Genomic DNA, 14,876 nt, shown 5'->3' on the forward strand with positions numbered 1-14,876 from the left:
TCTCTGTTATAGACCTGCCTAACTGTTATAGACCTGTCTAACTCTCTCTGTTGTAGACCTGTCTAACTCTCTCTGTTATAGACCTGTCTATCGCTCTCTGTTATAGACCTGTCTAACTGTTATAGTCCTGTCTAACTGTTATAGACCTGTCTAACTACCTCTGTTATAGACCTGTCTAACTCTCTCTGTTATAGACCTGTCTATCGCTCTCTGTTATAGACCTGTCTAACTGTTATAGTCCTGTCTAACTGTTATAGACCTGTCTAACTCTCTCTGTTATAGACCTGTCTAACTCTCTCTGTTATAGACCTGTCTAACTCTGTTATAGACCTGTCTAACTCTCTCTGTTATAGACCTGTCTAACTCTGTTATAGACCTGTCTAACGCTCTCTGTTATAGACCTGTCTAACTCTGTTATAGACCTGCCTAACTGTTATAGACCTGTCTAACTCTCTCTGTTATAGACCTGTCTAACTGTTATAGTCCTGTCTAACTGTTATAGACCTGTCTAACTCTCTCTGTTATAGACCTGTCTAACTCTCTCTGTTATAGACCTGTCTAACTCTGTTATAGACCTGTCTAACTCTCTCTGTTATAGACCTGTCTAACTCTGTTATAGACCTGTCTAACTCTCTCTGTTATAGACCTGTCTAACTCTGTTATAGACCTGCCTAACTGTTATAGACCTGTCTAACTCTCTCTGTTATAGACCTGTCTAACTGTTATAGTCCTGTCTAACTGTTATAGACCTGTCTAACTCTCTCTGTTATAGACCTGTCTAACTCTCTCTGTTATAGACCTGTCTAACTCTGTTATAGACCTGTCTATCGCTCTCTGTTATAGACCTGTCTAACTGTTATAGTCCTGTCTAACTGTTATAGACCTGTCTAACTCTCTCTGTTATAGACCTGTCTAACTCTCTCTGTTATAGACCTGTCTAACTCTGTTATAGACCTGTCTAACTCTCTCTGTTATAGACCTGTCTAACTCTGTTATAGACCTGTCTAACTCTGTTATAGACCTGTCCAACTCTGTTATAGACCTGTCTAACTCTGTTATAGACCTGTCTAACTCTCTCTGTTATAGACCTGTCTAACTCTCTCTGTTATAGACCTGTCTAACTCTCTCTGTTATAGACCTGTCTAACTCTGTTATAGACCTGTCTAACTCTCTCTGTTATAGACCTGTCTAACTCTCTCTGTTATAGACCTGTCTAACTCTCTCTGTTATAGACCTGTCTAACTCTGTTATAGACCTGTCTAACTCTGTTATAGACCTGTCTAACTCTCTCTGTTATAGACCTGTCTAACTCTGTTATAGACCTGTCTAACTCTGTTATAGACCTGTCTAACTGTTATAGACCTGTCTAACTCTGTTATAGACCTGTCTAACTGTTATAGACCTGTCTAACTCTGTTATAGACCTGTCTAACTCTGTTATAGACCTGTCTAACTGTTATAGACCTGTCTAACTCTGTTATAGACCTGTCTAACTGTTATAGACCTGTCTAACTCTGTTATAGACCTGTCTAACTCTGTTATAGACCTGTCTAACTCTGTTATAGACCTGTCTAACTGTTATAGACCTGTCTAACTCTGTTATAGACCTGTCTAACTCTGTTATAGACCTGTCTAACTGTTATAGACCTGTCTAACTCTGTTATAGACCTGTATAACTCTCTCTGTTATAGACCTGTCCAACTCTGTTATAGACCTGTCTAACTCTGTTATAGACCTGTCTAACTCTGTTATAGACCTGTCCAATTCCTATTTATCTATCAATGTAATATGTTAGCTACATTAAATATAAACTAGAATTTCAGAAGCATTTTTAATTGATTGTTAATAGTTAATTCTATGTTCATTTTCCCTTTCAACAGGTCCAATATTTCTTCAAGAATTTGGATGGATAAACTCTTTTTTTTAGACCACAAATACAAATATGCACATTCCATTTCTATGAGTATGTATTTAAATAAAAGACATTTTGACTGCAGGATACATTTCTCAATTTATTTGTCATATACCCAGATTCAATTAAATGACAGGAGCAGATGGACTACTGACAAGGGTCCAGATGTTCAACATCGATCACTTTTACACCAACAAAACCTCCTATTACACAGGGTTACATTGCTTCTGATATTCTAACTTTTTGACCAGTGACTTTGGTATCGGATTCATTACATTTAAACTTTTTCCTGCAAAAAAAAATAAAAAATGTACAACTGCATAAATATATAATTCTTCCAGCATGAAAATGGTTAAAACATTCATTAGGAAGTTACACCGTGTCATGTGATGTCTCCAGCAACAACAACAAAAGGTTGGTTTTAAAAGCACTGAGTTGCTGAAGGAGGAAGGAAGATAGTCTTCCCTGCCTGCTGATGGACACACAGAACACAGCTAGTTGGAGACTACAGAGAAGAAGAGGAGGAGGAGGAGAAGCATCACAGAGAGAAGAAGAAGAGGAGGAGGAGAAGCATCACGAAGAGGAGGAGAAGCATCACAGAGAGAAGAATAGGAGGAGGAGAAGCATCAGACAGAGAAGAAGAGGAGGAGGAGAAGCATCACAGAGAGAAGAAGAGGAGGAGGAGAAGCATCAGACAGAGAGAGGAAGAGGAGGAAGGAGAAGCATCAAACAGAAATGATTCTCCCAATCAACTGAAAAATAAACAAAGGGAAAGCATTCCAGGGTGAGAGAGATCACTCACACTCAGACCTAGAGAGAGATCACTCACACTCAGACCTAGAGAGAGATCACTCACACTCAGACCTAGAGAGAGATCACTCACACTCAGACCTAGAGAGAGATCACTCACACTCAGACCTAGAGAGAGATCACTCACACTCAGACCTAGAGAGAGATCACTCACACTCAGACCTAGAGAGAGATCACTCACACTCAGACCTAGAGAGAGATCACTCACACTCAGACCTAGAGATAGATCACTCACACTCAGACCTAGAGAGAGATCACTCACACTCAGACCTAGAGAGAGATCACTCACACTCAGACCTAGAGAGAGATCACTCACACTCAGACCTAGAGAGAGATCACTCACACTCAGACCTAGAGATAGATCACTCACACTCAGACCTAGAGAGAGATCACTCACACTCAGACCTAGAGAGAGATCACTCAGACCTAGAGACAGATCACTCACACTCAGACCTATAGAGAGATCACTCACACTCAGACCTAGAGAGAGATCAGTCACACTCAGACCTAGAGAGAGATCACTCACACTCAGACCTAGAGAGAGATCACTCAGACCTAGAGAGAGATCACTCACACTCAGACCTAGAGAGAGATTACTCAGACCTAGAGACAGATCACTCACACTCAGACCTAGAGACAGATCACTCACACTCAGACCTAGAGAGAGATCCCTCACACTCAGACCTAGAGAGAGATCAGTCACACTCAGACCTAGAGAGAGATCAGTCACACTCAGACCTAGAGAGAGATCAGTCACACTCAGACCTAGAGAGAGATCAGTCACACTCAGACCTAGAGAGAGATCAGTCACACTCAGACCTAGAGAGAGATCAGTCACACTCAGACCTAGAGAGAGTTCAGTCACACTCAGACCTAGAGAGAGATCACTCAGACCTAGAGAGAGGTCAGTCACACTCAGACCTAGAGAGAGATCAGTCACACTCAGACCTAGAGAGAGGTCAGTCACACTCAGACCTAGAGAGAGGTCACTCACACTCAGACCTAGAGAGAGATCACTCAGACCTAGAGAGAGATCACTCAGACCTAGAGAGAGATCACTCAGACCTAGAGAGAGATCACTCAGACGTAGAGAGAGATCAGAGCGTACCATGCCAGTCATTTCATTTAGTAAGAGTACATTAGCACACATTCACACACTCACATTTAAAAAACAAACACATTTAACACATAAACACAAACCCTTAAAGACACACACACACCTTGGACCACTAAAGCCTACTGACAATAGACTAGAGAAATTACAACATGGCTTGGAAAGGACCACTGTATGCCACTACTGTACTGGACACTCCAAACATATATAGAAACCACATTAGGCAGAATACTTAGGGGCACAGACAGAAACACTGCTCGCTACATAACAGTAGTAGGATTGCTATTTACAGTAAAAGATGAATGTCCCATGGCTCAAGGACTTCTCATTTACAGTAGAATAAATATGTTGCTATTGTTACTCTTCCTGTAAAGTACATTCTAATCCTAGACATTATGCAGAAAAGCTGGTGTGATGTACATTCTAACCCTAGACATTATGCAGAAAAGCTGGTGTTATGTACATTCTAACCCTAGACATTATGCAGAAAAGCCAGTTTAAAGCACATTCTAACCCTAGACATTATGCAGAAAAGCCGGTGTGATGTACATTCTAACCCTAGACATTATGCAGAGTGTGATGTACATTCTAACCCTAGACATTATGCAGAAAAGCCGGTGTTATGTACATTCTAACCCTAGACATTATGCAGAAAAGCCCGTTTAAAGCACATTCTAACCCTAGACATTATGCAGAAAAGCCTGTGTGATGTACATTCTAACCCTAGACATTATGCAGAAAAGCCGGTGTGATGTACATTCTAACCCTAGACATTATGCAGAAAAGCCCATTTAAAGCACATTCTAACCCTAGACATTATGCAGAAAAGCCAGTTTAAAGCACATTCTAACCCTAGACATTATGCAGAAAAGCCAGTTTAAAGCACACAGATTAACTGTAGGTCCCGTATATTATGAAAGTTTATTTCCCAAGACAAGTCATGTTTTAATTGAACTAGTTTTATTTATTTCTCTTAAATCAACTTGTTTTGAAATAGGGGCAGAGAAAATGTGCTATTTTCATAGCTGAGGTCATGAATCGCTGATGGTGAACTTAACGTCAAATCGTCCTTGGTAGCGATCTTTCTCGCTGTAGTCAATGTTCGCTCCATACACTTTGCACTCAAGACGCAGCTCCTCGTTGAAGGTGAGGTTGGTAAACTGGATGGCCACCAGAGGCTGTAGGTAGTTGGGGTGCAGCAGCTTGCCATAGTAGGGGTAGTACTGGAGGGGGAACCCCATGCCCATGCCATAGTACTTGATCTCACCAATCTTGCTAGCATCCTCCTCTCTCTGTGGAGAATGACAGGATGGCATCCCAGTTAGTGAGCTTTCCCGAAGGTAAAAACCACATACAGAGACCTAGCATAGCATTTATCCAGATAACTAAAGCTTCATGGTGTGGTTGCATCAGAAATGGCACCCTATACAGGGCACTACTTTTCACCAGAGCCCTATTGACCCTGGTCAAAAGTAGTGTACTATATAGGGAATAGGGTGCAATTTTGGATGCAGTATACTGTATGTGTTCATGATGTGCTTCACAGTGCCATGTGTGGCGTACCTTGTTCTGACAGTGGATGGGGATAACGTTGGTCTGGACTCTGCTCTGGCCGGCTTCAGGGACGGAAGCACTGTTGGTTGGAGGCTGAAACAAAACCCAGACCAATCAGCATTATCATATTAACCTATCACAGACAGACCAATCAGCATTATCATATTAACCTATCACAGACAGACCAATCAGCATTATTATATTAACCTATCACAGACAGACCAAGCAGCATTATCATATTAACCTATCACAGACAGACCAATCAGCATTATCATATTAACCTATCACAGACAGACCAAGCAACATTATCATATTAACCTATCAAAGACAGACCAATCAGCATTATCATATTAACCTATCACAGACGGACCAATCAGCATTATCATATTAACCTATCACAGACAGACCAATCAGCATTATCATATTAACCTATCACAGACAGACCAAGCAGCATTATCATATTACCCTATCACAGACAGACCAATCAGCATTATCATATTAACCTATCACAGACAGACCAATCAGCATGATCATATTAACCTATCACAGACAGACCAAGCAGCATTATCATATTAACCTATCACAGACAGGCCAATCAGCATTATCATAGTAACCTATCCCAGACAGACCAAGCAGCATTATCATATTAACCTATCACAGACGGACCAAGCAGCATTATCATATTAGCCTATCACAGACAGACCAATCAGCATTATCATATTAACCTATCACAGACAGACCAATCAGCATTATCATATTAACCTATCACAGACAGACCAAGCAGCATTATCATATTAACCTATCACAGAGACCAAGCAGCATTATCATATTAACCTATCACAGACAGATCAAGCAGCATTATCATATTAACCTATCACAGACAGACCAATCAGCATTATCATATTAACCTATCACAGACAGACCAAGCAGCATTATCATATTACCCTATCACAGACAGACCAATCAGCATTATCATATTAACCTATCACAGACAGACCAATCAGCATTATCATATTAACCTATCACAGACGGACCAATCAGCATTATCATATTAACCTATCACAGACGGACCAATCAGCGTTATCATATTAACCTATCACAGACAGACCAATCAGCATTGTCATATTAACCTATCACAGACAGACCAACCAGCATTATCATATTAACCTATCACAGACAGATCAAGCAGCATTATCATATTAACCTATCACAGAGACCAAGCAGCATTATCATATTAGCCTATCACAGACAGACCAAGCAGCATTATCATATTAACCTATCACAGACAGACCAATCAGCATTATCATATTAACCTATCACAGACAGATCAAGCAGCATTATCATATTAACCTATCACAGAGACCAAGCAGCATTATCATATTAACCTATCACAGACAGATCAAGCAGCATTATCATATTAACCTATCACAGAGACCAAGCAGCATTATCATATTAACCTATCACAGACAGATCAAGCAGCATTATCATATTAACCTATCACAGACAGACCAATCAGCATTATCATATTAAGAAACCTAAAATAAATAAATAAATGTTTTGAGAGTTAGCTAATCAATGGTATAAACTAGTTTAGCGTGGGGCAGGTATACATACCCTTGGTCGGAAGTTGATGATCCTGTTGAGCTTGGCGATCAGACAGGGTTTCCCATCCTTGAAGCCGAAGTTTTCGTCGTGACCATCCAGACCAGCACAGGGTCCCAGCCAGGTCCGCTTGAACCTGCAGGCCTTCCTCGCTCCAAGGTCACTCTCCAGCTCACCACGGTCCCTGTACGATTCAGGTAATTCTACAGGCACAGAGAGACCAATTAGATCAGTCACCTGAGAAGACAATATAGACCAGTAACTAAACCCTAACAGGGTACAGTAATTCACCAGACACAGCATAACTAAACCCTAACAGGGTACATTAATACACCAGACACAGCATAACTAAACCCTAACAGGGTACATTAATACACCAGACACAGCATAACTAAACCCTAACAGGGTACAGTAATGCACCAGACACAGCATAACTAACCCCTAACAGGGTACATTAATACCCCAGACACAGAGAGACCAATTAGATCAGTCACCTGAGCAGACAATATAGACCAGTAACTAAACCCAAACAGGGTACATTAATACACCAGACACAGCATAACTAAACCCTAACAGGGTACATTAATACCCCAGACACAGAGAGACCAATTAGATCAGTCACCTGAGCAGACAATATAGACCAGTAACTAAACCCAAACAGGGTACATTAATACACCAGACACAGCATAACTAAACCCTAACAGGGTACATTATAATACCCCCAGACACAGCATAACTAACCCCTAACAGGGTACAGTAATTCACCAGACACAGCATAACTAAACCCTAACAGGGTACAGTAATGCACCAGACACAGCATAACTAAACCCTAACAGGGTACATTAATGCACCAGACACAGCATAACTAAACCCTAACAGGGTACATTAATACCCCAGACACAGAGAGACCAATTAGATCAGTCACCTGAGCAGACAATATAGACCAGTAACTAAACCCTAACAGGGTACATTAATACACCAGACACAGCATAACTAAACACTAACAGGGTACATTATAATACCCCCAGACACAGCATAACTAAACCCTAACAGGGTACATTAATGCACCAGACACAGCATAACTAAACACAAACAGGGTACATTAATGCACCAGACACAGCATAACTAAACACAAACAGGGTACATTAATTCACCAGACACAGCATAACTAACCCCTAACAGGGTACATTAATACACCAGACACAGCATAACTAAACCCTAACAGGGTACATTAATTCACCAGACACAGCATAACTAAACCCTAACAGGGTACATTAATTCACCAGACACAGCATAACTAAACCCTAACAGGGTACATTAATACCCCAGACACAGAGAGACCAATTAGATCAGTCACCTGAGCAGACAATATAGACCAGTAACTAAACCCTAACAGGGTACATTAATACACCAGACACAGCATAACTAAACACAAACAGGGTACATTAATACACCAGACACAGCATAACTAAACACAAACAGGGTACATTAATACACCAGGCACAGCATAACTAAACCCTAACAGGGTACATTAATACACCAGACACAGCATAACTAAACCCTAACAGGGTACATTAATGCACCAGACACAGCATAACTAAACCCTAACAGGGTACATTAATACACCAGACACAGCATAACTAAACCCTAACAGGGTACATTAATACACCAGACACAGCATAACTAAACCCTAACAGGGTACATTAATACACCAGACACAGCATAACTAAACCCTAACAGGGTACATTAATGCACCAGACACAGCATAACTAAACCCTAACAGGGTACATTAATGCACCAGACACAGCATAACTAAACCCTAACAGGGTACATTAATACCCCAGACACAGAGAGACCAATTAGATCAGTCACCTGAGCAGACAATATAGACCAGTAACTAAACCCTAACAGGGTACATTAATGCACCAGAAACAGCATAACTAAACCCTAACAGGGTACATTATAATACCCCCAGACACAGCATAACTAACCCCTAACAGGGTACAGTAATTCACCAGACACAGCATAACTAAACCCTAACAGGGTACAGTAATGCACCAGACACAGCATAACTAAACCCTAACAGGGTACATTAATGCACCAGACACAGCATAACTAAACCCTAACAGGGTACATTAATACCCCAGACACAGAGAGACCAATTAGATCAGTCACCTGAGCAGACAATATAGACCAGTAACTAAACCCTAACAGGGTACATTAATACACCAGACACAGCATAACTAAACACTAACAGGGTACATTATAATACCCCCAGACACAGCATAACTAAACCCTAACAGGGTACATTAATGCACCAGACACAGCATAACTAAACACAAACAGGGTACATTAATGCACCAGACACAGCATAACTAAACACAAACAGGGTACATTAATTCACCAGACACAGCATAACTAACCCCTAACAGGGTACATTAATACACCAGACACAGCATAACTAAACCCTAACAGGGTACATTAATTCACCAGACACAGCATAACTAAACCCTAACAGGGTACATTAATTCACCAGACACAGCATAACTAAACCCTAACAGGGTACATTAATACCCCAGACACAGAGAGACCAATTAGATCAGTCACCTGAGCAGACAATATAGACCAGTAACTAAACCCTAACAGGGTACATTAATACACCAGACACAGCATAACTAAACACAAACAGGGTACATTAATACACCAGACACAGCATAACTAAACACAAACAGGGTACATTAATACACCAGACACAGCATAACTAAACCCTAACAGGGTACATTAATACACCAGACACAGCATAACTAAACCCTAACAGGGTACATTAATGCACCAGACACAGCATAACTAAACCCTAACAGGGTACATTAATACACCAGACACAGCATAACTAAACCCTAACAGGGTACATTAATACACCAGACACAGCATAACTAAACCCTAACAGGGTACATTAATACACCAGACACAGCATAACTAAACCCTAACAGGGTACATTAATGCACCAGACACAGCATAACTAAACCCTAACAGGGTACATTAATACCCCAGACACAGAGAGACCAATTAGATCAGTCACCTGAGCAGACAATATAGACCAGTAACTAAACCCTAACAGGGTACATTAATGCACCAGACACAGCATAACTAAACCCTAACAGGGTACATTAATACACCAGACACAGCATAACTAAACCCTAACAGGGTACATTAATACACCAGACACAGCATAACTAAACCCTAACAGGGTACAGTAATGCACCAGACACAGAATAACTAAACCCTAACAGGGTACATTAATACACCAGACACAGCATAACTAAACCCTAACAGGGTACAGTAATGCACCAGACACAGCATAACTAACCCCTAACAGGGTACATTAATACCCCAGACACAGAGAGACCAATTAGATCAGTCACCTGAGCAGACAATATAGACCAGTAACTAAACCCTAACAGGGTACATTAATGCACCAGACACAGCATAACTAAACACAAACAGGGTACATTAATGCACCAGACACAGAATAACTAACCCCTAACAGGGTACATTAATACACCAGACACAGCATAACTAAACCCTAACAGGGTACATTAATACACCAGACACAGCATAACTAAACCCTAACAGGGTACATTAATACACCAGACACAGCATAACTAAACCCCAACAGGGTACATTATAATACCCCCAGACACAGCATAACTAAACCCTAACAGGGTACATTATAATACCCCCAGACACAGCATAACTAAACCCTAACAGGGTACATTATAATACCCCCAGACACAGCATAACTAAACCCTAACAGGGAACATTATAATACCCCCAGACACAGCATAACTAAACCCTAACAGGGTACATTAATACACCAGACACAGCATAACTAAACCCTAACAGGGTACAGTAATGCACCAGACACAGCATAACTAAACCCTAACAGGGTACATTATAATACCCCCCAGACACAGCATAACTAAACCCTAACAGGGTACATTATAATACCCCCAGACACAGCATAACTAAACCCTAACAGGGTACATTAATACACCAGACACAGCATAACTAACCCCTAACAGGGTACATTAATACCCCAGACACAGAGAGACCAATTAGATCAGTCACCTGAGCAGACAATATAGACCAGTAACTAAACCCTAACAGGGTACATTAATACACCAGACACAGCATAACTAAACACTAACAGGGTACATTATAATACCCCCAGACACAGCATAACTAAACACTAACACGGCTACTAGTCTGTACTGGTGTCTACTTGTCTGTACTGGGGTCTACAAGTCTGTACTGGTGTCTACTACTCTGTACTGTGGTATACTAGTCTGTACTGGTGTATACTAGTCTGTACTAGTTTCTACTAGTCTGTACCAGTGTCTACTAATGTCTACTAGTCTGTACTAGTTTCTACTAGTCTGTACTAGTGTCTACTAGTTTATACTAGTCTGTACTAGTTTCTACTAGTCTGTACCAGTGTCTACTAATGTCTACTAGTCTGTACTAGTTTCTACTCGTCTGTACTAGTGTCTACTAGTGTCTACTAGTCTGTACCAGTGTCTACTAGTTTCTACTAGTCTGTACCAGAGTCTACTAGTGTCTACTAGTCTGTACCAGTGTCTACTAGTTTATACTAGTCTGTACTAGTGTCTACTAGTCTGTACCAGTGTCTACTAGTTTCTACTAGTCTGTACCAGAGTCTACTAGTGTCTACTAGTCTGTACCAGTGTCTACTAGTTTATACTAGTCTGTACTAGTGTCTACTAGTCTGTACCAGTGTCTACTAGTGTCTACTAGTCTGTACCAGAGTCTACTAGTCTGTACCAGTGTCTACTAGTTTCTACTAGTCTGTACCAGTGTCTACTAGTTTCTACTAGTCTGTACCAGTGTCTACTAGTTTCTACTAGTCTGTACCAGTGTCTACTAGTTTCTACTAGTCTGTACTTGTGTCTACTAGTTTCTACTAGTCTGTACCAGTGTCTACTAGTTTCTACTAGTCTGTACCAGTGTCTACTAGTTTCTACTAGTCTGTACTTGCCTCCACAGTCTTCGTACTTGTTCTGGTCGGTCTGCCTCTCCTCATCGTACATCTCCAGGAAGTCCTTGATGCTCTTGGTGTACTTCAGATACGTCTCCACATCGTTGACGTTGTAAGAGATCTCAAACTTCTCAGAGCGTGGGGTGTGGGATAGACCTGTAGATAGACAACACACTGGGTCAGTATGGATGATAGACCTGTAGATAGACAACACACTGGGTCAGTATGGATGATAGACAACACACTGGGTCAGTATGGATGATAGACCTGTAGATAGACAACACACTAGGTCAGTATGGATGATAGACCTGTAGATAGACAACACACTGGGTCGGTATGGATGATAGACCTGTAGATAGACAACACACTGGGTCAGTATGGATGATAGACCTGTAGTTAGACAACACACTGGGTCAGTATGGATGATAGACCTGTAGATAGACAACACACTGGGTCAGTATGGATGATAGACAACACACTGGGTCAGTATGGATGATAGACAACACACTGGGTCAGTATGGATGATAGACCTGTAGATAGACAACACACTGGGTCAGTATGGATGATAGACCTGTAGATAGACAACACACTGGGTCAGTATGGATGATAGACCTGTAGATAGACAACACACTGGGTCAGTATGGATGATAGACAACACACTGGGTCAGTATGGATGATAGACCTGTAGATAGACAACACACTGGGTCAGTATGGATGATAGACCTGTAGATAGACAACACACTGGGTCAGTATGGATGATAGACAACACACTGGGTCAGTATGGATGATAGACCTGTAGATAGACAACACACTGGGTCAGTATGGATGATAGACCTGTAGATAGACAACACACTGGGTCAGTATGGATGATAGACCTGTAGATAGACAACACACTGGGTCAGTATTGATGATAGACAACACACTGGGTCAGTATGGATGATAGACCTGTAGATAGACAACACACTGGGTCAGTATGGATGATAGACCTGTAGATAGACAACACACTGGGTCAGTATGGATGATAGACCTGTAGATAGACAACACACTGGGTCAGTATGGATGATAGACCTGTAGATAGACAACACACTGGGTCAGTATGGATGATAGACCTGTAGATAGACAACACACTGGGTCAGTATGGATGATAGACAACACACTGGGTCAGTATGGATGATAGACCTGTAGATAGACAACACACTGGGTCAGTATGGATGATAGACAACACACTGGGTCAGTATGGATGATAGACCTGTAGATAGACAACACACTGGGTCAGTATGGATGATAGACCTGTAGATAGACAACACACTGGGTCAGTATGGATGATAGACCTGTAGATAGACAACACACTGGGTCAGTATGGATGATAGACCTGTAGATAGACAACACACTGGGTCAGTATGGATGATAGACAACACACTGGGTCAGTATGGATGATAGACCTGTAGATAGACAACACACTGGGTCAGTATGGATGATAGACCTGTAGATAGACAACACACTGGGTCAGTATGGATGATAGACCTGTAGATAGACAACACACTGGGTCAGTATGGATGATAGACAACACACTGGGTCAGTATGGATGATAGACCTGTAGATAGACAACACACTGGGTCAGTATCGATGATAGACAACACACTGGGTCAGTATGGATGATAGACCTGTAGATAGACAACACACTGGGTCAGTATGGATGATAGACCTGTAGATAGACAACACACTGGGTCAGTATGGATGATAGACCTGTAGATAGACAACACACTGGGTCAGTATGGATGATAGACCTGTAGATAGACAACACACTGGGTCAGTATGGATGATAGACAACACACTGGGTCAGTATGGATGATAGACCTGTAGATAGACAACACACTGGGTCAGTATGGATGATAGACCTGTAGATAGACAACACACTGGGTCAGTATGGATGATAGAGAAAGTACAGCCAGGTGCAGAGGGCATAAATTGGGTCATACTATGTATCTATTTGGACAGTGAAGCTAACACTATTCATTTGGCTCTATACTCCAGCATTTTGGATTTGAGATAAAAAATATATATGATGCGACAGTACAAAATGTCATATTTTATTTTAGGGTATTTTTTATACGTACAATTGAAGTGGGAAGTTTACATACACTTAGGTTGGAGTCATTAAAACTTGTTTTTCAACCACTCCACAAATTCTGGTTAACAAACTATAGTTTTGGCAAGTGGGTTAGGACATCTTCTTTGTGCATGACACTTCATTTTTCCAACAATTGTTTACAGACAGATTATTTCACTTATAATTCACTGTATCACAATTCCAGTGGGTCAGAAGTTTACATACACTAAGTTGACTGTGCCTTTAAACAGCTTGGAAAATTCCAGAAAATTATGTCATGGCTTTAGAAGCTTCTGATAGGCCAATTGACATAATTTGAGTCAATTGGAGGTGTAACTGTGGATGTATTTCAAGGCCTGCCTTCAAACTTAGTGCCTCTTTGCTTGACATCATGGGGAAATCAACCAAGACCTCAGAAAAAAAATTGTAGACCTCCAAGTCTGGTTCATCCTTGGGAGCAATATCCAAATACCCCAAGGTACCACGTTCATCTGTACAAACAATAGTACGCAAGTATAAACACCATGGGACCACACAGCCTGTTCTGTCTCCTAGAGATGAACGTACTTTGGTGCGAAAAGTGCAAATCAATCCCGGAACAACAGCAAAGGACCTTGTGAAGACGCTGGAGGAAACAGGTACAAAAGTATCTATATCCACAGTAAAACGAGTTCTATATCGACATAACCTGAAAGGCCGCTTAGCAAGGAAGAAGCCAC

General features: G+C 41.2%; 1 protein-coding gene across 1 annotated transcript in view; it reads right to left on the minus strand.

Moving 5' to 3' along the window:
• Positions 1–4,360: 4,360 nt before the first annotated feature.
• The window catches only part of LOC110523046 (sodium/potassium-transporting ATPase subunit beta-233), a 26,576-nt gene continuing 16,060 nt past the window's right edge, over positions 4,361–14,876 (minus strand). The window contains exons 3-6 of the mRNA XM_036978994.1: positions 12,048–12,203; positions 7,004–7,194; positions 5,399–5,482; positions 4,361–5,127 (exon numbers count right to left, since the gene is read on the minus strand). Coding sequence (XP_036834889.1) covers positions 4,867–5,127; positions 5,399–5,482; positions 7,004–7,194; positions 12,048–12,203 — 692 coding nt within the window. The 3' untranslated portion in view covers positions 4,361–4,866. The remainder of the gene's footprint in view (positions 5,128–5,398; positions 5,483–7,003; positions 7,195–12,047; positions 12,204–14,876) is intronic.

The sequence above is a fragment of the Oncorhynchus mykiss genome, chromosome 5, assembly GCF_013265735.2.
Source record: "Oncorhynchus mykiss isolate Arlee chromosome 5, USDA_OmykA_1.1, whole genome shotgun sequence".
NCBI lineage: Eukaryota > Metazoa > Chordata > Actinopteri > Salmoniformes > Salmonidae > Oncorhynchus > Oncorhynchus mykiss.